A 24,607-nucleotide genomic window follows, 5' to 3' on the forward strand; every position below is an offset into this window, starting at 1 on the left:
ATTTTTTTTTACATGGTGCTGAGGATCGAATGCAGTGCCTCGCACATGATAGGCAAGCGCTCTACCACTGAACTACAACCCACACAGCCATATTGTTTTTGGCATCCCTGCAAGGGCAGGGAATTCTCTGAGTATATTCTTTACTTTCATTGACATAGAGGCCATGTTAGTAAACCATACACTTTCACGTAAGCAAACTCCCTAGATGTTCCCTGAAAACATCTGAATAAAGTTATAACTTAACCAGATTTGCATAAATGGTCTGCTTTGAATGTATCTGAAGATTAGAAGAACTACTAATCTTAAATGAATTTCCCATACACTTAATAAGGAATTTTTTTGATATTTGACATCGAAGACATGTTTTGAAGTTTGACTATGCTGACGAGGAGAAATGAGATAAGTTTATGTACAAGCATCTTCTCATACCAAGATTCTGAAACCCCAAATAAAATTCAAGTGCCTTTTTAAAAGAGTCAGGTGGGTGCAAATTGGAGGCTGAATAAGGACCAAGAAAAAGAAATACCTGGAAACCAATAAAGTTGGGGTGATGGCAGTAAAGTCTGTGGTAAGAAAGATTCTACAAGCTCAGTCCTTAAGTATCCTTTCTGTGTTCTTCCGTCTTTTTATAGCTCAGGGCAATTACTGGTTTACTGATCTATGCAGAAGATTCAAAAGAGGGTAAAGCTTCATAAATGGATAGTGTAAACGAGTTGGAAAAGCAAAGAAGTTTTTAAAAATTATTGATTGACTCCTTTATTTCCTTCTGAAATAGAAATCTGGTATTAGTGACTTTTTTTTTTTTGATAACTGGGCATTGTCATATGTAGGATTTAATTTAACCAAGATTCTCAATGGATGCAATTTTACTTTGAAACTTTGAACGCAGTTTTGGTTTTCTATCTCTTCTTACTTCTGTTAAAATAGCTAAAATTCTTTTTCATCATATAAACCTGGGAGGAAGATTTATGAACCCTCTAAAAATAAAGAAATTTGTATTGGTTTAATATGATTTGCCCAAGCAGGGTCATAGCCATACCTGCCACACAGAAACAAAAAGAAGCAAAATCTCGGGCTGGGGATGTGGCTCAAGCGGTAGCGCGCTCGCCTGGCATGCACGGGGCACTGGGTTCGATCCTCAGCACCACATAAATAAAGATGTTGTGCCCACCGAAAACTAAAAAATAAATATTAAAAAATTTTCTCTCTCTCTCTCTTAAAAAAAAGAAGCAAAATCTCACATGGGTACCTACTGGCAATATTTCTTTTTTTCTGAGAGTTTTATTAATATTTATTTTTCAGTTTTCAGCGAACACAACATCTTTGTTTGTATGTGGTGCTGAGGATCGAACCCCAGGCAGCACGCATGCCAGGCGAGCGCGATACCGCTTGAGCCACATCCCCGCCCAATATTTCTTCTTATTCCTACGAAAGACCTAGAGTCTAGTGGCTCAGCTGGAGCAGTCATCCCCAGAAATTTGCCTAGTCAGTCTGTCTATCAATGCTCACACATGATTTGCCACCATTTCACCCAATGACTTGTGATTATTCCACAACTGGTGGCCTCCTCGCCTTCTCCGTACAGCAGTGTTGTTGGTTCCCACTGCCTGCTTTGTAGTGCCCTTGTCAACACCTACACATGCCTAGTGATCAACAGACCCACCTGGAAGAATTGGCTCCTTATTAGGAACCATTAATTATAAGCCCATCCAGGAGATGATTTCATCACACCAAACACTTCTTCATGTTAACAAGTAGCCTGAGAAAAATATGAATGCATTAACTCAAGTCAATGACTGGAGTCTCGCCTGAGTTGTAGAGTATGTTCAAAGGAGACAGTTTGTCATTTTCAAGCACACAGTATAAAAATAAACTAGGGGGGTGTTGCTCATGGAGCTTATTTAATGGATGATGAAATATTAGTTTCTAGCTCTTTCTAGATGATGAAGGTGCCCACAAAATGTCTTCTCCCTAATAAATTTATGCTTCCTTTTTGCACCCTTAATTTCCAGAGAAAATCTTTTTGCTTTTTCAAAGATCATACAAGCTCAGACTTTCAACAAAATATCCTCCAATTCTGTGTTAGGAAAGTACAAATGAATGAGTGTCATCCATTCTTTCTCCACCTGGCATGGCGCACAAGTTCTGTGAAGAATGCCCAGATGATCTAAATACAGTCCCTACTCCAGTAGGGATACAAGAAAGTCATGAAAATGTGAACAGTGTTGCTTTGTTCTTTGTGTCTCTTTCCACGATTTCTGTAAAACTGGAATCATCTGTTTCCCCATACCTTCTCTCTTTTTCTTTTAGTCGTTCAAGTTGGTTTCCCATGTCTTGGAAAACAAGATGGGGTGGCAGCATTTGAAGTGAATGTGATTGTAATGAATTCTGAAGGCAATACCATCCTCCAGACCCCTCAAAATGCTATCTTCTTTAAAACATGTCAGCAAGGTAAGCATTAATAGTGACTCAAGAGGCCCATAAGGATTCCAGGTGTGATTATGACAAAAAAAAATTTGTTATAGATTTTTTTGTATAATTATAACCATACCAATAGAAGGGAGGATGGGTAACGTAGAGTCCAGTGACAGTACTAAGACAGACTTTTCTCTGGTTTTGGCATCACTTAAAATTATAGCAACTCCAATTCCCCTTCAAAATGCCCTCCCTTCTTCCTGCTTTACTAATTGAGACTCTCCCGTGGTATCTTTCCTCTCTTTCCTTTCTCTAGTTCTTCACTGTAAGTGCCAGTCATTACCAGCATTTTCTACCTGTCAAAGACAGCACTAGACATTTCCCTTCCAAAAACTTGGTGCCAGTCACATCCACAGAGGAGAGGATGTCACTGTCACTCAGTGTCCCTGTGGGCAAAGACTCACTCAGCACCTCCCTGCAGTGCTCCAGGTGTCCCGTAAGCATGGAAGCTTGACTTCTTTTCCATCTTTATACAAGCTATACAAAATTTAAGCTCTGGAGCCTGTCAGAGCTCTCAAAATGTATCAAAAATGTCATCCCACGCTCTAAAAGTGAATGCGGACAATATCCTTCATTCTTCTACAGTGTGAATTTAAGGAGGTATGGTAGGTTGATAGGTAGGGATGAAGGCAGGATAAAAATTTGCTTTACCTTTGTCCGTGAGCCCCCTACTGTTGGAAGTAAGATTGCAAGAGGCAAAATTTGACAATGTAGAGAAATGGAAGTGTTGTATGGAGAATAAAGTAGAAGGATCTGGGCACTCAATCTACAGTAATTGGAGAGCTGAAATAAAGATGATCCCTAGTATATTATGTTGGCTGTGACTCACCCAGCATGATTCCAAGGATACCCAACTACCTCGTTTCTCTTTGGTGCAGCTGAGTGCCCAGGAGGGTGCCGAAATGGAGGCTTTTGTAATGAAAGAAGAGTCTGCGAGTGTCCTGATGGATTCTACGGGCCTCACTGTGAGAAGGGTAAAGAACAGAAGCTGGTGTCTCTTGTTTGCTTTCAAATGAACATGTCACAGGAGTCCCACGTGGCTTTTTAACACATCTCCTAAAATTATTTTTTTGGTCACATTATAAAAATTAAAAAACCATAAAAGAGTTATTTGAAAGTATTTCTTCTGCGAGTGGTTTTCTGTGAAACCCTGTATGTGGTAACACAGGGAGAGAACTTTGGAAAGGGTCAACACTCTGGAGGCCCCCTTCCCACTATTGTACACACTGTACTTTAGCATAATCTTATCAAAGTCTTGAGGTTGATTTTCTCTACTTAAGTTGGCTTTAAAAAATGCCATTGATTTGAAATTATCTATTCCAATTAAAAGTGGCTTGATTCACAATTAAGTCCATACCATAGCTATGAAGTTATTACAACTAAAAGAAAAAAAGGATGAAAATAACTTGTGTAGGAAGTTTGTCCATTTCAGGGAAATTACTTTTAAGATAATTATGTGAAAAAAGAGGCAAGCAAGAGAATGAATATTAATTATAAGATGCTTAAATACCAAGAGCTTATTTGATCAGAGTAAGCAAAACATTTTTTATCTCTAAGAAATAAGAATATTTTTCTTAATTTTCTTCTTTGCACTTATTTTGAAATTGGAAGATCAAGGATATAGGGCAGAGAGAAAATATTTGCAGTTTTAAAAAACCACACCTTAGTCAAGATGATTCTGGAAAAGAAATTTAATCAGGCATTCAAAGTGAAACAAATTCAAAATTATTTTCTAAGAAATTGAGAAGTTGAAAAATAGCCTAATTAAAACCACAAAAATATAGCAAACTATATATCTCAGAAGGGTGCACATTTTAGAATCAACTACAAAGCTTGAAGTTGTTGTATTATTGACATTTAAAAATGATTCCACCCTAAATCCCCATTTGGCCTTAATCAGAATTCTCTCTCCCCATAAGCCCTTTGCACACCACGATGCATGAATGGCGGACTTTGTGTTACTCCTGGTTTCTGCATCTGCCCACCTGGATTCTATGGAGTCAATTGTGATAAAGGTAATAGTTTCTTTTTAAGAATCAAGTTTTACATTTTAAATGTTTGATTCAAATAAGTACACTAAATGTGTCATCACTCTATAATCAGGATGTATCCCTCAGGGTAAAGATGACTGGTATAATAATTGAAACCCCCATTTGAGTGTAGCTTAACACAGCAGAATGTTACTTTCACTCACAGAACGCTCCAGTACAGGATTAGGGGGTTAGTGGATAGTGCAGCCCTTCTCCATGCAGTGATTCAGGGGACCAGGCACCTTCCATCTTGTGCTCCTGCCTGGAGTGTTGGAGCTCTCTAGGTCCAGTCAACAAAGTAGAGAAGGGAGATTGCAATAGGTATTTCTTTAAGGACCCCCCCCCCAAAAAAAAGCTAGCCCCCAGAAGTGACCCATAAAACTTCCACATCTATTATGGGTAGGAATTAGCCTCCTGGTCCTCTCTGAATGTAGCCAGGATGTCATCCTGGCTGGACAACTGTCTTCCACTGACCACTCTTGTTATGGGAGGGGATCATGGATTTTTGTGAACAGCTGGAAATTTGATATGCCCTGAATAAGTTTTGTAGGTGAGCTTATCAGGTCACATCAAACAACGTGCTCCAAATTGACTGACTTAAAAGTGTACTGACTCCCAACTTAATACTTGGCTCCAAATCACGTCCTTTAGAGGTTACATGCCTCCTTCTTAGCATTGCAGCAATGGTCAAATTTTGTTCTTAGAGACTGGATTCAGACTTGGCCTTACAATATTGCTGAACAATTCATATTCTGTACAAGTTACCAGTCTATTTTTCCCAGTTCACATCTTGCAAGTGGGAAAACATTTAGAAGTTTCTGCAAAGTGTGTGTCTTTGATGGAGTTACCTTTGCATCTAGAATGCTAATTTTATGAAAAGAGCATTGTTTGGGGCTAATAAAAATGTTTTGAAATAAAATGATGAATATTATTTGAAGAAGAGATGGTGATCAGTTAGTACCAAGATTATAATGCACAGTTTCTTTTTTTTTCTTTTTAAAGAAAGAAAAGCTATGTAAAAAAATCCTCAGCATGCGTCAGAATAATAACTTATGGTTGTCTGCTATTTTATGACATTCATTATCTAATTGTCTGATTTTACTCTCAACAACCTTTTGAGATATGGAAAGTATTATCCATTTCATTCCCAGATAAGCATAGTGAGGTTTATAGTGCTTGAGCAGCTTAACACAAATTCACTCCTTTCTATGTACCATGGTGCAACCCAGGCTACCTAACTCAGGTCCCAGTTCCCCGTGAGGGTCTCTGGGCTTCAGCAGGTAACTTGCTCTATTTTTGGACCATGTTTTTTCCTTTGCTAAATTTGGAAGGAAGTTATTGACCTTCCTGTCCTGACCCCTGAATTAACTGAGATAATATCCAAAAGCATTTCTACATTTTTTTTTAAAAAATGGTCTTTTAAAAATCATAGCATTGGGCTGGGGATGTGGCTCAAGCGGTAGCGCGCTCGCCTGGCATGCGTGCGGCCCGGGTTCGATCCTCAGCACCACATACAAACAAAGATGTTGTGCCTGCCGAAAACTAAAATAAATAAATAAATATTTAAAAAAAAAATTTAAAAATTAAAAAAAAAAAAAATAAAATAAAAATCATAGCATTAAAATGAAAACAATTTTTAAAAATATGTATTCATGAAGACTGAACTCTAATAACACTAATAATAATGACAGACAGTAAGTAAAGTTATTGATTGTGAATCCTCTTTTTGTCTAAATTTAGCATTTGGCATCTCTGCTATTTCTAAATTGAGCATTTCTTCCTGTATGTGTTATTAACCCTTTATTTTTCTTTAAGCATACAGGGGATTGATCCCGGGACCTTGTGTATGTTAGGCAAGTGCTCTACCAATGAGCTACACCCCCACCCTCTAAAACTGGGCATTTCTTACAGCAGAATTAAGCTCAGGTTATATTGAAACTGTTAGAAAATAAATCAAATCTTTCAGATAGTTGAATGAAGAATGCTTATATTCACAGATTTAAAGAAACCACTAGTGTAGTCTGCTTATGTAGATGTGGCCATTATTGGTGTGGTCTGCACAGTGGTGTATGCATTGCAATGTTTTACTAATGCTACCACATCTCGAACACTTCATGGTCACTAAAGAGGGAATATATCTATCTGTATTCCAGTATCTTTATATTTTATATTTCAGATGAAAGTTTTCCTACTTATCAGACACCAGTAATTTTTGTTTTGTTTTTGGAAAGTTCATTGAAATTCCACTTGGTCTTCTAAAGATCTGAGAATATTTTAAAAATATTTTTTACTTTCTCAACAACAACAACAAAAAGGCTTTCATTATTCAGAAGACAGTATGGAGCTTCTGAAAAAAAAATGGCTTAGTTACTGGCATAGAGCTAGACTTTAGCACTACATTCTAGAACAGACATTAAAAAACAACTTTCATTGGTCCTTGGGACATGTGCCATAAATGTTAGGAAATGAGTTGTTAAGCATTAGCCAATATATTCTCAGCTCCACTGAAAGTGTCTCTGGCTCATTGTACAATAGAAATTATATTAATCTGTTTTTATAATAAAATACCTAAAGCTGAGTACTTTTAAAGAAAGGAGTAACTAAGCTTACAGTTCTGAAGATTTAAGATCATGGCATCAGCATCTGCTCTCTGGTGAGGGTTTTCTAACTATATCACATCTTGGTAAATGGAATTATTATGGGAATATCTGGAAGAGAGAACATCATATGGCCAGATAGGTAACCAGGAAGATTCACAGGCCAGGCTTACACTTTTTATAACAACTTCCTCTTGCAGGAACTAAGGTCCTATAGAACTACCTTAATCCTTTCTGAGGGTGGTAGCCCCAGTGACTCAACCGTCCTCCATTAGATCCCATTTTTTAAAGATTCCAACACTTCACAATACTGCCACATTGGGGACCAAGATTCCTTCACATGAATCTTTTAGGGACACAAACCATATCCAAATCATTGCAGAAATCTGGAGAAGTGTGGTCAGGGCAGTAAACTAAGAGTGTGGCTCAATTATATAATCAGTTTTATCAAATTTTATTATTCAATTAAGCTACCAGGCTCAGAGCATTTTCCATAACAGTAAGGAGCAGTTCCCACAGGGAAAGGACCACATGGATATTGATCCCAATGTTTCATTTCCTCATATCCTTAGGAGAAACAGGAATGAGTTGGGGGAACAGGACACACTCACAAAAACAACCAGTGATACAGATACCAGCACCAAGTAGCAAAAAAAAGGGCCACGTGAATGGATCTCCTGAATTCTCTACCAAAATGCTTCCGTTCCTCTCTAAGTCAAGATGCTTGGTTTTGCCAAAACAAGTATAACACTATCTGGAGCTGGGAGATGCTTGTGATTTTAAACACGGCATTTATCACTTAAGAAGCAGGATATTTGTAAAATATTTTAGTTGGAATTCTTTTCCACAAAGAGAGCACACATATAACTTTTGGATTTCCTTTCTGATTTTCTTATTGGAAGCTTGCTTTAGCTTTTGTTCGGCTAGAGCCAATTTTGGCCCATTTTATGTGGGACAAAAACAAATAGGATATATAACTGAAATTGCTAAAAATCCAAACTCTAATTTTAGCCTTTACTGAATGAGCCAGCTTGTCTACTTTTAGACATTCCATTCCCACTCCTCCATTCCCACTTCTCTGTCCTCCCTCTATTTTAGGTGCCAGCAAGCAGTGAAATTCCAGAAACTAAACCAAGAGGGAGGGTTTAGGCTGAATCACAGTATGACTGTTAACCTGGATAATGTAGCTAATTGGACTCCCACTAGAATACATCCAGCTTTATCCCTCCAACTCAGCTGCCACCATATCCCTACCTATATGATCTCACAAGGGTCTGCAGTCTTTTTCTGAGTACAGTTATGCTTTTATCTAAATGTCATAAAAGCCCATTTTTTTAAAAAAAATCTGTTAGATAAAATAAATCCCCGTTCATTTTTTTTCCTAAAAAACAAAAAAACATTGCTTTCTTCTTTGTTGGATCCCAATATTTATGACTTCTCTCTCTCTCTCTCTCTCTCTCTCTCTCTCTCTCTCTCTCTCTCTCTCTTTGTCTATTCCAAAGTAAGTTTTACCTTTTATTCTTCTTTTATCCTGCAACCAGATGTTTAAAAAAAAAAATCTTGGATTTATAGCATAGCATTCTTCTCCTTTTCAGAGCATTGATTTTATTTAAAAAATTAAAAGGCAGGTTTATTTTATATACTCCATGCCTTTTTTCATTAAGATATAAGCTTCTAAGAATGGGAGGGATAGAATGTAAGTGATATCCTATTATACCCTATTATGTTCTGAAATCATGTAATTGTAATTTGATGGTAATTGTAATTCGAATCAATTACTGTGAATAACTGAAGTAATTGGTTGCAGTTTTTGTATTTGTAAAGTGGGCTTAAGCGGCTTACTTTATGAAGTAAATGAGCAAGTACAGATGCCTAAGAAATATCATGCACTTTATAGAGTTTTTGTTCGGTTTAACCCATTGTCTAATGCAGCCCCTGGTTGTTCATTCTGACAGCAAACTGTTCAACCACCTGCTTTAATGGAGGGACATGTTTCTACCCTGGAAAATGCATTTGTCCCCCAGGTCTAGAAGGGGAGCAGTGTGAAAGAAGTGAGTACTGACTTTCCACTTTCTCTTTGTTCTCTGGGAATCTTAGCCATTTTTTTCTAATCCTTTCCTTTACCAGAGGAATCCGAAGCCCAGAAAGAACACATAGTTTGTGTGAGGTCTTAAGTCATTGGTTTCTTTTTGCTAGATTCATATGCCACTTATTTTGGCTAAACGTGAGGAGAGACATGGCTCATGAGCCTCAGAGCACTCAGAACAAATGGTTTCTGAGTCGGTTCTCTCTGGGTTTGGACTATTCAGCATGTCATATTATTTCTTTTTAGTCATTTCCACTTTGCATTATGCAGAGCCCACAGCTTCAGCCGTGAAACATAGACCAGAGCTCTGAAACAGGAGAGATCTGTCACCCACCTACAGATACAGCAGGGTTTTCCCTGCCACTGGCTGCCATTGCTGCCAGATATCCTAGAATAGACTGAGTCTTGTTACCCACCTAAGAGAAAAGGGAATACCCTAAAAAGGGACACAAACATGCATAGCAATTAAAAAAAAGAACATGCTAATAGCACATGCAGCAACATGAGAGCCTCCCACCTGTTCAATGAAAGGAGCCAGACACACACCAGTGCCTCCTGATGATTCCTTAGTTTTGAAGAATAGGCAAAGCTAATGGATGATGATGGAAACGAGAATCATGGTTGGAGGCACAAAAGGATTTCTTGGGGTGCCAAAAATATTCTGTATCTTGATTAATGAAGGGTCATGTGAGTGTTTATGTAAAAGAAAATCAAACTGTAAATAAGATTGGTGAATATTCTGCCTTTGCCATATTTGTTACAATTTAAGGGTAAAAATTCCCCATTGTTTGGGGAATTAATATACCCAACTGCTTATCCTGGCTCTACCACCTACTAGCCATGTAGGACTCAGCGAGTCACTTCACCTCTCTGTTAAACTGAGGAGTGAGTCAACCCACCCTACGTTGCTCAGATAGTGGGATGCATGCCCAGGAAGGAGCTAAAGGAATCAGTGTCTGCTTATTTGCTGTGTCTCTGCCTATTTTTTTTACTTTATTTTATTTATTCATTCATTTTTCTTTAATGTGGTGCTGAGGATCCAACCCAGTGCCTCACACATGCTTAGCAAGTGCTCTACCACTGAGCCACACCCGAGCCCCTGTCTCTGCCTTTTTGATGTGTGTTGAGGAAGACTTGTTCAGCATTTCTTGTTTCCAGCTGTGCTTTACCTGTAAAGCATCACTGTGTTGGTTCAGCCGTAGTTTATGAAGTTGTAGTGTATTCAAAACTGAATAATACTAAGTTCTGACTTTAACTTTCAACCTCTAATTTATTTGTGAGTTTTTGTACTTTAATGAGTAGTAGGTGAAGTAACCATTTTTTATAGAGTTCAAATGAAATACTTCTGAAGCTTCCATAAAACATGTAATTAATTGCCAGGATGTGGTTTCTATTTTTATTAATTACCCTTCCCTGATAAAGATATCTCAGAATGGACACCCCTCAATTTTCTCCTCATCCTCACCCCCAGAGGTTGCACACTTAATTGGTTTGTGTGTGAATCTTTGCTCATGGTCTCATTTTGTGTAAGGATGCCTTTTCATGCCTTTAGGATTTATACACTTTCTGTTGGCAGAAGCACTGCTTTTATTCTTGTGTGTATACATGTGCATATGATTTTTTTTTCTCTCTAACTGCATCAAAAATTTGGGTCTTTGAAACCTCCTGACAAATTTGATCACAAATTTTATTCAAAATTTTTTAGGAAATTTCCTGTTTCTCTTAATACCAGGAAAAAATGGAAATGGGTCTTGAGTTGAAAAGTGCCTCTACAAGTATATAGATAAAACAGCATAGTTGAAGTATGTATTCTTATTTTTTAATTAAGATATAATTTACATAGCATAAAACACAACATTTAACTAGTTGTTAAACCACCCAGTACATGCACAAAGTTGTGCAGCCACCACCTCTGTCCAATCCAGACCATTTCAAAAAGAAAACCTGTGCCTATCAGCAGTTCCTCCACATTCTACTCTCCCCCCAGCTCTGGCAACCTCTAATCTACTTTCTGTCTCTTCAGACTTGCCTGTTCTGAACATTTCACATAAATGGGAGCATACAACATGTGGTCTTTTGTTTCTGGCTTCTTTCATATAGGTTTCTTCTAGTGTTTTTAAGGTTCACACATGGTGTAGCATATATCAGGACATCAGTCCTTGTGGCTGAATAATACTCACTGGAATGTATAACTGCATTTTGTTTATGCATTTATCAGCTGATAAACATTTGGGTTGTTTGCATATGAAGACTATTTTGAACACTGCTGTAATGAACATTTGTGAATAAGTTCTTTGTGTAGTCATAAGTTTTCAATTCTTTTGGACATAAACCCAGGAGTAGAATTGCTGAATCATGTGTTTTCAAATTTTTTTGAGGAATAGCCAGACCATTTTCCAAAATAGCTGCATGATTTTACAACCCCATCAAGGTGCAGCAATGTGCAAGAGTTCCAGTTTTCCCACATCCTTACCAATAGTCAGAGGTATCTGGATAGATGGTTGTGTGCTCCTAGATTTCCCAAGAATCTTCAATGAACCTTCAGTTAAAAAGACCACACAGCTTTACTTCCATCGCGTTATAAATAAAGTTTAAAACTAAATTAATGGGTTCATATTATAAAGCTTTCAGTATAAAATGTTCTTTGTAAAGACATTTTAGAATATTGGAGAAAATGATTAAAAATCACTCACCATTCTAGAACAACGTTCTAAGAGATGATGAGTGTTGGCCCAGGTTGTAAACCCCTTTGATCTTTTTTGTCTGTGAGTGTCACAAATTTAAGGTAATTTATCCAACCATCCCATTAGTGGAGAAAGTTTAATGTCTTTGTTTTATAAATATCTTAATCACATTGTACTCACAAGGACTCAACCACTGGTTGTACTAAAAATGCTGTTTAAATTTAGTCAAATCTAGTGTCCATAGGCAATGCTTAGTCTCTTAGGATAAAGATGTGTAATCTCTCAGGCCTACTCAGTTTTCCATTGTCTGTTGGATAGAATTTGGCCACAAATTGTTTTCAGGAAAAGGAAACATAAATATTAAAGACAATTGTAGAATCCTGAAATTTAAAACAATCAGATCATGAGGTTTGGTTTCTATAGTCTTTGAACTAGCAGTGGGCTTCTAACTCGCCTGCAGTTAGTTGCCTTTCTGTTGTGTAAAAACCAGGAGAGAATATCCTCCCTCCTGGCTGAGGTGAAACTAAGTTTCCTCATTTCTATCATTCCATGGACAAGAAAAGACCCATTGGGCCAATGAAATGATTCTTGCCAAGGATCAATCTCTGCAGTATTCCTGCTTACCAAGTTCACTCCTCCTTCACTATGGGAAATTAGGGCTCACCAAGTATTTCACATATAAGTAGTCTATCTTCTTTGCCATATAGTTATCATCCCACATTGTGTTTGCTTGGGGGAAAACCTAGTGTGTTGCAGAGTACCATGAACGATTCAATTTTGTGTATGTCTTGGGGTCAGATGTTTCTTTGATGCAAGTAGAAATTTTGAGTTAGATATTCCTTCCTTTTGGGTAAGAGTTGAGATATTAACTAAACAGTAAATTGTTTTATTAGTCAGAATTTCATTCAAAATGCCTGACAAGAACAATTTAGAGGAGGAAAACTTTATTTAGGGTCCATGGTTTCAGAGGTTCAGTTCATGGTCGGTGGACTCCATTGCTCTAGGCCTGAGGTGAGATAGCACGTCATGGAGGGAAAACATGGTAAAGGAAAGATACTCAGTTAATGGCTGGCTGGCTGGCTCACTGGGAAGGGGAGAGAGAGAGAGAGAGAGAGAGAGAGAGAGAGAGAGAGAGAAGANAGAGGAGAGGAGAGGAGAGGAGAGGAGAGGAGAGGAGAGGAGAGGAGGAGGAGCCAGGAGACAAGATATAATCCCCAAGGGCCAACTCCAGTGACCCACTTCCACATTCCACCAGCCTATAGTTACCATTCAGTCTGACCATTTCAAGTTACTAATCTATCAAATGGATCAATCCATTGATCAGGTCACAGCTCTCATAATCTAATCATTCTCACTTCCTGTATTAACACAGATGTTTTTGCAGGACACCTCATATCCAAACCATAACAATGTGTTCTTATGTGCAAACCTAGAAAAAGGGCTTTTTTGGACTTTCTGTGGTCAACAAAAAGGTGGTATTTTATTATGAAAGTTGTTTTAATACCCGTTTCTGAAACATGCTTGTTTTAGAAAAAAAAAAATCTCAAAGTCTAATGGTATTCCAGGTTTGTGAGAGACCTTAACACCCCAGTATTGTTATGTCTGTATTACCTCCACAATGACTAAATACTGCTTTCATCAATTTATATGTAAATAAAGTCCTTTAGGTAAGTAAAAAGAAAAAGAAAGTGTTTTTAGTCAAGTGATTTTTATGTGGAATTCACTTCTTATTTTTCAAGAATAGTATTTTCTTTGACTGTAAGAAGAAGTGTTTAGAGAATGAAAGGTGAGATGGTTAGGGATAGATTTCATTAGCTGTCCTTATGTACTCAGAGACCTTTGTAATTAATGTTCTCCTAAAAGTGAAAAGAAAGAAAAACAACAACAAAATTCCAAACTTGTCCTCTACCAAAACCCAAGCTGCTTGCCAACTTGGAACATCACTGTGCCAGTCACAGGCTGTGGTTTCACACCTGGGAGGATAACACTCTTCTTCAAAAACTTCAGTCCTAGGATGGCAAATTCTAAATTGCAGAGAGAAAATAAATAACCTTTAGAGTAAGAAGGCAGCAAATGATTGCATAATTTTTACCTTTAAAGTCTTCTGGTGGGTCTAAAACTCTGTGATTCAAAGATCTGTGAAAACATTACCAATATTCATTTGGTATGAGATAAAAGAAAAATGATGTATCTTGAAGATCTGAGACATTCCCAGAAAATGTATGGTTGTGCTACTGGGTACCTTTTGTGACCTGCCTCATATTCTCTCAGCCAACCTTTAACTCCTGTCATTGCTGAAGCAACCTGTTTTGCACAAGTGTGAGCTGATTGCACTTCATCTTATCCATTCCACACCTTTGCTCTCCACCCAGAGACATCTCTGAGTCCTTAGAAATCACATACTGCGTTTGCAGCATGAAGTGTGAGGAAATTACCCCTTGGGGCAAGTGGGAGTCAAATGCTGATGAACAAATGCTTCCCCCTCTATCTTCAGACAACTCTGAGGTGCAGCTGATACAGCTCCTTGGAAGGACCCAGCAAAATGGGACCCAGTTGCTCATAGTGGTGACTGAACCACACTTTGGTGTTGACCTTCCCTCCTACCCTGTTTCATTCTTCCCATGCCCCATTCCTATTTCCTAGGCTCACTTCCCCAAAATAAGCTATCTGTTGGCAAGCCCTGCTTTCTGGGGAATCCTAGACTAAGACTTATGAGGTCAGGTACTGGTGTAGACCTGCTTTCAGAACAAGAAACAATCCAAAGCGGAACTCAGAGAAAAGACCATTTAGTGGGTCATGCATAAATCAACTTTTAGTAAGTTATATCTTAAATTACAATTTATGAGTCAGTTAAAAGATTATTCTTTTAATAAAAATGTGAATGGAACTATAGCATTGGGGCAGTACATTTATGGTGAAAGAAGATATGTATTCAAAGTAGAAGTATTAACCTGTCTATTTCAAAAACAAAACTCAAGCAATATAAAAGCCAGATTAAATCTGAAATGAGTGGAAAATACTGCTTTTACCTCCTTGAAACCTTGTGATTCTTTATGTAATATTCCCCGAATGGAGCTCTGGGTTCTTTGCTCACTTGCATTGCTCTCTATTTTAGGCAAATGCCCACAACCCTGTCGAAATGGAGGTAAATGCATTGGTAAAAGCAAATGTAAGTGCTCCAAAGGTTACCAAGGAGACCTCTGTTCTAAGCGTAAGTACTCACACACCTCATCAATATGGGTTAGGGGACGAGTGAGTTAGCTGTACTCTCCTACTACAAAATGTCACAGTTAACCTTTCCTCGCTGACATACATGATTCTTTTATGTAGACCAAAGGCACTGTATGGAATCCATGCCTATAACAGAATTTACATACCCTCACAGATACAACTGAACGTTTTAATATTTTTTAAAAATTCACTAGAGGGCTGGGGATATGGCTCAAGCGGTACCGCGCTTGCCTGGCATGTGCGGGGTGCTAGGTTCGATCCTCAGCACCACATAAAAAAATAAAATAAAATATGTTGTGTCCACTGAAAACTGAAAAATAAATATTAAAAAAATTCTCTCTCTCTCTAAAAAAAATTCATTTAGAGGTTTTCTTAAGGAAAATAAACTTCCATTGCTCACAAGTTTCAAAATCCTACTGAGAGTTTTTTTGTAAATGAGGAACATGATGCTTATTTGAGGGTCACTCTCAAGATTTTTTCACAAAGTCCCAAACTGACTTTTACCTGGAGAATGGTTTAGAAAGAGAAAAAAAGAAAAAAAAATTAGGCGATGAAGCCAAAACTAACTCGTTCTAAAGAACTGCAGGAAAAGGAGCTGTGTAATTCTGTTGAAAAAGGAAAGCCGAGGAAACATTTATTTTATCTCCTTTGCTCCAGCTGTCTGCGAGCCTGGCTGTGGTGCACACGGGACTTGCCAGGAACCCAACAAATGCCAATGTCAAGAAGGTTGGCATGGAAGACACTGCAATAAAAGTGAGTTGGAGACCATCTGGGAAGTCAGTCTCTTTCACTTCTTGGCTCCAGGGGCTAATAGACAACCCACAACCCAGCCCCACCTGCCATTTCCTTCTCTGCCCACCATGCTCCCCTCCCTCTCTCGAAACCTTAGATTCTAAGCTTTAAAGTTTAAAAAAGTAAGGCATCATTGTGAAATGTCATCAGCTCTGTAAAATACCACCACAAATATTTTCTAGGTTAGATTGCTAATACAGGTTCATACAGTAATATAGTATGTCAACTATGAAAGATGTGATCATCTCAATTAAGATTTCAAATCAAATGTAGAATCAGTATCTACTTACCTCTGATTTTAAAATTCAAGATTTACCAACTCACATATAATATGTGAAGAGTTTTACTTTTTAAAATTTTTAAATTATAATGGGTATATTTTTAATGAGTCCTTTTGAGGGAAAGGAAAAGTCTGTGAAGCCCTCTATGAGAGAGAGATGTTATAGGAGATGTGTTTTTTCCAAATGTACCAACTACTCAAAATGAAGTAGAAATGTAGAACAAACACTGAACTATTTTATATATGAAATGGAGCTTAATAAAACCAATTATTTAGTAATGGATTAGTGTCTCCCCTGTGCTAAGCAGGAATCCAGAAAATGGGGGGACACATCAATGAAACAGAAAGTGCAGATCCAGTGGAGGGAGAGTTGATTAGTAAGTGAACAAAATAACACAGTCTGTGTATATCTGGCACCCAGAACTCAGTCTCCTAAGCCTGGGACACTGTCCTCTCCACTTGGGGGAAAGGAAGTTCCCAACCATGCAACACCCTTCAATAGCAGAAGTCCAGATGTGGCTACCATATTACATCTCCAAAATACAAGTTAAACAAACCACAGATATTTTTCTAGATCAGTGGTCTCCAAAGAGTGTTGCTCACGGTCCAGTGAGTGTGGAAATTATTAGTTCGGGTGCTGAGGGGAAGTATTACCTCTCAAATTTTTTTTATATTTTATATTATTTTATACATATTTACATATACATTTAATATGTAATTATTTAATTGCAAACTTTCTAATTTCCAATTTTTGTGCAGACCTTACAATATTCACATGTTATTCTGATGTATATATGATGAACTTATATGTGGGTATACATGTTTATTGTAAGGTAGGCTGGTGTCTGGTGGGCACAGTATGGGAAGGGGTGCAGTTCCTCTGGTAAATAGCTCTTCACCCAGTTGTAATGGTTGAATGTATCCCTACTAGGACATGCTTTTGGGAAACCTTTGGACTAACACCCCTATAGGAAACTAACAATTTCTAGAGTCATTTTCAAAAGACTAAGTCAAATCTTTTATGCCACTCTCAACTGGATACAAACACCATGGCTTGTCCAGAATCAAAGTGATTTTCCAGAAGTCCTTGAGCCTAAGGATGATCTGAAGTCTGACTATACACCCCAGGACTCAATTGCAAAGATCTCTGGTCTCATAAATGGGGGCCAGTGATCTCCAAGATGGAGGTGGAGTGAGCACAAGGGCACTGTTTCCACTGATATACCTGGTCACTCTTACAAAAAGAAGGCAAGTTAGGGGTCCTTTGGAATAGAGCAGTAGATGAGCAATTCTATCAAGGAGAACTGCAAGCCTCCAAACAGCACCCCTAGTGTAGACCACATGCTTAATCTTCTGCCATCAGTGTCCCTCCTACAGAGTAAGTCAATGCAAGCCAGGAAGGTGCCCTGGTGCTTGATTCAAATGCAAGTGTGTTTTCCAGGGGAGGCCACCCGGCCAGTTCTGTACTTCAAGAGAATGGAGCTAAAAGGGTTTATTTTAACTAGCGGGAGGTGACAAGGAAGCTGTGAGTCACAGAGTTCTGCTAAGAACAGATTTCCAGTGGGGTGACACGTTGGGAGGTCCCAGGCACCCAGGCATCATAGCAGGAAGGAGGATCCTGGAGGCAGATGTCCCTACTCAGGCTCACCCTCACCAGCAGGGAGGTTTGGTCTTCATGGGTGGCAAGTCAAGCTGCATGGTAGGGATTTACTCCAGCGCATTGTTGGCTCATGTTCTGACCATTCCATGAGCTACCAGCCTACATAGTGACAATTCAAAGAAACATATTCAGGAACAAATATTCTGTTCTCACTAGTTGTTTAATAACATGCTTGCACTTAAAAACCACAAGGAAGAAATGAAGTGCTGAATTTGACTCTGATACACACGAAGATGGTGGTAGATTTTTGAAATGTAATTGCTGTTTTACATCAGTTTTAGGAAACCAAAAATGAGTTAGGGCCCCCCAGCACCTCCAGAAGTTCACAAGTAGAGGGGAGGGAGATCTCAAGTTGTGTAACTGAGTATCACATTCCACTGACAACCAAGTGGAAAATGAATAGATGCCACCTGACCAAAACCCACAAGTCCCCATTGATAGAAGTCAGTTTAAATAACAACCCGTTCTCTAATACACATAATGGAAACTCTCGATTCTTACAACATTCCTGTATGTATGAGTGCTGTAGCCATACTCTCACCGTGGGATCTATGGGAAGAGCGGAGGTTGTTACATATTGAACTGGATCCATCAGCTGGATTGATGGTTCTGCAATGCAATGAAAGGATCAATGACCAAATCATTGATCTTCTGTAGCAGCATTTGAGACTTCAGTGTGAGATCCTTACCAACCCTTGGGTGGAGACTGCTTCCATTCAAACACAGCAGCCAAAATATATAGTGAGTAAGAAACCCAATGGAGGGCAAATTTGACAAGAGTTAGTAAAATGGGTTTCTTTCAATAGAGATCTTGAACCTGTAACATCTCTTCATTCAGGTAGCTTTTTGTGGTCACTGTGGTCTTCCACTCTGGGTTAAAAAGGGAAAATGGATTTCATTTGAATGGTTAATGATGAATCTGAAGAGCCTGTTTTTGTAGTTTCTTTGCTTTTAAGCTGTGAATAATTTTGCAGGGTACAGAGCCAGCCTCATGCATGCCCTGAGGCCAGCAGGCGCCGGTCTCCGGCAGCACACGCCTTCACTTAAAAAGGCCGGGGAGCAGCAGGAACCACCTGAATCCAATTACATCTGGTGAACTCCGACATCTGAAACGTTTTAAGTTACACCAAGTTCATAGCCTTTGTTAACCTTTTATGTGTTGAATGTTCAAATAATGTTCATTACACTTAAGAATACTGGCCTGAATTTTATTAGCTTCATTATAAATCACTGAGCTGATATTTACTCTTCCTTTTAAGTTTCCTAAGTGTGTCTGTAGCATGATGGTATAGATTTTCTTCTTTCAGTCCTTTGGGACAGATTTTATATTATGTCTGTTGATCAGGTTAAAATTTTGTCTTCTCGGTGTATAGTTGGCAGATATTTGCAAAATTACAATGCATTCATGGTGTTGAGGGGCTGGGTCACATTAGAGAGGTTAAATTGGGCAAAAATACATAAATCACAAGGATTTAGATGAAGCAGTTAATCATGTTGAAGTTACAGCATTTCAAATTTTATTGTCATATATTTAGACATTTGTCACATTTTTAATTGCCCTTATTTGTATGCTCTTATACAACATATTTCGACCTTACCATTACTCCAGAGAGTTCAGTATTGAAAAAAGAAAAACCAAAAATTGACACTGTGGTAGTGGCATTTAAACAATATAATATATTGTAAACACAATGAGATAGGGAATATAATGTATGAAGTCTTTGCATTGGCTTGAAGCAATATAATATATATTGTAAACAAAACACTGCTCTTACATAATAAACATTTTATACTGTTTGTATGTATAAAATAAAGGTGCTGCTTTAGTTTTCTGAGTGTTGTATGGAGTGGTCTTTGCATGTGTGATCTGGTTGTTCGCAATTTAGTGGTAGTTAATTCTTTTCAGTACCATAAAAGAGATCCTATGATTCCATTCTTTGCCCCTACCACAGCCCTTATCCTCATCCCTCCCTCCCAGCTCCCTGACTCTGCTCCAGCCATGCTGCATTATACTCTCTTTTTACTGCTTATTTATATCACAGCTGAGTAGTCATTTCTTTCAAAAAGTCTTCTCTAACTAGAACGTGTTAAATAACTATCTTAGTTCCTTTTCTGGTGCTATAAAGAATACATTAGACTGGGTAATTTATAAAGAAGACAAATATATTTGAGTCACAGTTCAGGAATCTGTGAAACCCAAGAGAACACCAGGATCTGACAAGGACCTTAATGCTGCATCATCCCATGGCAGAAGGCAGAAGGGCAAGAGAGCCTGAGAGCAAGGCAGTCAGAACTTGCCTTTGTAACAGCCCACCCTCAAGGCAACTAAGCTGCACCTGCAATCACATTAATTAATTAATTAATTAAGGCAGAACAAATAACTATTTTTTGTGGTAGGGGAGTTACCAGGGATTGAACTCCAGGGCACTTAATCACTGAGCCACATCCCCAGCCCTATTTTGCATTTTATTTAGAGAAAGGGTCTCACTGAGTTGCTTAGTGCCTTGCTTTTTCTTTGGCTGACTTTGAACTCGTTATCCTCCAGGCTCAGCCTCTGGAAATGCTGGGATTTCAGGCATGTGCCACTGTGCCTGGCACAAATCACTACTTCTTAGGTCCTGCCTCCCAACACGGTTGCATTGGGGATTAAGTTTCCAACACATGAACCTTGGGGGACACATTCAAATCACAGCAATATCCCATTAGTGAAAAGTGTTCTAAGCCTTTCTAGAAGTATCAGGATGTCACAAATGAAAAATGCCACCATTTATTAAAAACCTATTGATCTTAAATACATTATATGTGTTATTTTACAATTCTGTGAGGCCAGTGTTCTTGTACCCTTTTACACATTGGGAAACAAGCTTAGAAAGAGTAGGTAGTTTATTGAAGATAACACAAGCAATAGGGGAAGAGATCGAATACTACGCTGTTCTCCCTCATTCCTTTCCTCAGCAGATGGACTAGAACACAGAATGCCATCCATCCTAGGCAACAACTTCCAAACATATGCTCTTCTCTATTCTCCCAAGGGAATGTGGACCTTATTTTAGAAATAAGGTCTACAGCTTTTCTTCTAATAGGTTGTGGCCATCAGTTGTGTGATATGAGATGACATGATGATGAGAAGTGTTCGAGGGAACAGAGTGGATGTGTTTTTTTGTTGTGGTGCTGGACCACGGTGAGCCTCCTCCTCTGGTTGGAATCCACAGTGCCAACCTAGGGGCAGAGTTGGCCTGAAGATTCCCAATATGAGAACCAATGCATTTATTCAAGCTGTTTAAATAGAAATAATAAGATCTAATACTTGCATAGTGCTTAATTTATTCTATGTGCTTTACTTATATTAGCTAATGATACATAATAGAATGATGGGGACGTTAGAGTGAGAACAGAATGACACACTGCAATAATCTAGATTGACTGCATATAGACCCTAAAAATCACAAAATACAAGCAAATTATATTATAAATCACAAAATAGAGCTCTTGTGTGTTTTTATTAAAAGTAATTCAGCCAGGTGTGGTAGTGTACATCTATAATCCCAGCAGCTTGGGAGGCTGAGGCAGGAGGATCCTGAGTTCAAAGCCAGCCTCAGCAACTTAGCGAGGCTCTGAGCAACTTAGCAAGACTCTGTCTCAAAATAAAAAAATTAAAAAGGGCTTGGATATGGCTCAGTGGTAAAAGCCTCTCTGGGTTCAATTCCCAGTATCATAAATAAATAAATAGATAGATAGATAGATAGATATTATTACTCATTTATGATATGACTAATAACAAATTGTTGGCTTTAGGCTCCTAAATGTATTTTCCAAGTGGCTACCAGGCATTTCCAACGAGTTGTCCCAATGGCCTTTAAACTCACCATTTTCACCCTTCCCTCTGCTCCCCAATTGTCCTTGTGTTTCCTATTTTGGTCGTTAATCCAAACCATTTAATTACATACTATGTCAGAAATTTGTGATCATACAGTCCTATATATGATGACTATTTGTTCATATAGGTAATTGTACTAATATGTCCATTATGAAAGCTAGAAATGTTAAAAGGAAAAGATAAAATATATACACGTTTAATATTTTCTTGGCTTACCCCAAAGATGGTTTTATGGGTAGTCTATACCCCATAAGACACTTCAGGTAAAGGGGAGAGAAGACAGGATCTGAAATGGCTTTAGGGTCAGGGAATAGAATTTGGACTCTAGAGAGAGGTCAGACCTAAGCAGGGGACAAGATGAACAGCTGTTGTAGGGTTCAGAAAAGAGACGTGCCTGGACAGTGACGCTGATGACCGAAATAGGAAACATAAGAAAAATAGATGAAGGATAGGGGTGGGTGAGGGTGAAGATGTCAAGTTTAAAACACCATTGGGACATCCTAAGGAAATGCCCAGTTGGCACTTGGAACTACATCTAGGAGTCTAAGGCCAATAATTTGTTCATTAGCCGTATCATAAATGAGTAATACTAATTATATGTTGAATTACTTTTAATAAAAATACACATAAGAATTTTATTTGGTGAGGGTAATATAATTCACTTGTGTTTTGTGCTTTTAGATTCTATATACAGTTAACATCCTTTACTACTTACTTAATACTTATGTTTATTTATATAACAGTATGGCCTTTATTATTTGGTAAATTGATTGAGTGTTGAGCACCCCTGGCCACCAGATGTATCAGGAATCATCCAAAATACACACTTTGGTTACTTTGTTAATTTATATAGGACCACAACAGTGGAAACCAGCTCTTAAAACAAAGGCCAATAATTGTTACTTTATGGGCTATGAAGTCATTATTGTTACTCTTATGAAATTACCATACAAGGATAGTTGGAGGGGGAGGGAAGAAAGAGGAAAAGGAAGAAGATATTTGCATAAAGTACCTCTAGACAAGAATTTGAAAGTTACAATAGTAAGGAGTCAAGGCAATCTAAAAAGATGCATACTATTTAGAAAGATGAAGTAGCTAGGGAAAAGAAAAATTTAGAGAATAACAGGGGCTAAGCACTGAGGTTAGCACATGAATTCTAACACATTCATGAGAAGTGGACTGCACATTAGCTCTAGGCTCTGCTACCCACCTCAACAAGGAAACCTCGGCTGGTTATGAGTACTGAAGACCATGAACACAAAACAAACTAGCTGATCAGAAGTTAAATCGTAGAAGGTGCTTCCATTAAGGGTGGATCAAGAGGTGTAGATCTGTGGAAGAGCTACTTTTTTGGCATTTCTTCAAGATGATGATCTTTAAAATATCTCTTTTCCATTTTTTATAGAAATACTGAGTAAAGAAGAGGTGATAGGGGAGGCTGAGGCAGGAGGATTACAGTTCAAAGCCAGCCTCAACAAAAGCAAGGCGCTAAGCAACTCAGTGAGACCCTGTCTCTAAATAAAATACAAAATAAGGCTGGGGATGTGGCTCAGTGGTTGAGTACCTCTGAGTTCAATCCCGGTACCACCACCACCCTCAAAAAAAAAAAAAAAAGAACAGCTGCTGACAAGTTTCGGTTTCTCATGTACCATCCCAGGTCATTTGTTTCTAGCCCTAAAATTCTGCGCCCTTGAAAGCAAATAAAAGCTCTCCAGTTGAATCCAGTCAAGCTACTGGGAGGGAAGTTTATTGGGCATCTTGTTATTCGATCATATTCCTTGAAATTCTTACCACCATCCCAAGTGGCTTCTCAGGGTATTTCCTTTGACTGTATACAGTACTCTTCTTAAAAGGAGTGTTAGTAACTAAATGTTCCCCATCTCAATCCATATTCAGTGATCTTTATGGCACAATTTTAATTTGATAAGCAAGGCATTGCCCCAGATGAGCTAGTCCTTCAGCCAGCTGTAATTGAGAGAACTGTGGATTCTCATGATGAGGTCAGAGTGTCATCTAACATACAATCCTCTGAATAATATAAACAGAAATAACAGGCCTGTTTCTTTTCATATTCTTTAAGAAGGCACAATCTCAATAAAGTAGAGTTTAATAAAAGCATTTCTACCAAGGTAGCAGATGGGAAGAGTATATAGTAAGGTGAACTGTTTCTAAATTGGGTACAGGAGAAATGTTACCATTTCAAAAGGATTTCTTAAGGCCATAAAAAGGAAAGGAAAAAGAAAACAAATGACTATCCCAAGACAGGAGTTTTGCTGCAATAATTCTTAAGTTCCATAAACTTATGCAAGTGGCACAAATATAAAAATTTAATAAGCATATTGAATATAAATGTCCTCCATATGGCTCAACATAAAAAAATTAGAAACCATACACAGGAAACTGACATCATAAAACAAAGTATTCAGGTTTTTGGTAAGATGTTAAAAATCCTAATGTAAACTCCAAATCTAAATTGATTTTGCACCTGTTCATGGTTTATTGTTGATAAGTATATAGAAGTGACAAATGAAAAATAATTTTTATTAAGCCTTATCATTGTAAGATTTTTCCTGGGCAACATATTTGCCTCTCTAAGCATGTTCAGCTGTTATAATGACCTGGCATTTCTTGGAAGTCCATGGGTGGCAAGCAAAAAAAAAAAAAAAAACTACTTGGATGACAAATAAGCCCCTTAATCCACAGAAGGATCATTGAAAATTGATTTGATTCCATGTAGGGTAAATAGTCAGCTCCTGATGCAGTGGACATGAGAATAGGCAGTCCAGCATTGAGCATGGTCAAGAGGCTGGACCTGGAGCTATGGCTGGGAAGGAAAAAGAAAGAAGAAAGTAGAAAGCCCCAGTCAACTATAATCTAGAAGGACTGGCAATAATT

The 24,607-nt window shown here is 38.2% G+C and overlaps 1 protein-coding gene across 1 annotated transcript in view; it reads left to right on the plus strand.

Moving 5' to 3' along the window:
- The window catches only part of Wif1 (WNT inhibitory factor 1), a 66,142-nt gene extending 46,475 nt beyond the window's left edge, over window positions 1–19,667 (plus strand). Inside the window, exons 4-10 of the mRNA XM_015483053.2 lie at window positions 2,311–2,451; window positions 3,354–3,449; window positions 4,395–4,490; window positions 9,058–9,153; window positions 14,988–15,083; window positions 15,761–15,856; window positions 18,810–19,667. Coding sequence (XP_015338539.1) covers window positions 2,311–2,451; window positions 3,354–3,449; window positions 4,395–4,490; window positions 9,058–9,153; window positions 14,988–15,083; window positions 15,761–15,856; window positions 18,810–18,931 — 743 coding nt within the window. The 3' untranslated portion in view covers window positions 18,932–19,667. The remainder of the gene's footprint in view (window positions 1–2,310; window positions 2,452–3,353; window positions 3,450–4,394; window positions 4,491–9,057; window positions 9,154–14,987; window positions 15,084–15,760; window positions 15,857–18,809) is intronic.
- Window positions 19,668–24,607: the final 4,940 nt, after the last annotated feature.

This window comes from Marmota marmota, unplaced genomic scaffold (assembly GCF_001458135.2).
Source record: "Marmota marmota marmota unplaced genomic scaffold, marMar, whole genome shotgun sequence".
Taxonomy (NCBI): Eukaryota; Metazoa; Chordata; class Mammalia; order Rodentia; family Sciuridae; genus Marmota; species Marmota marmota.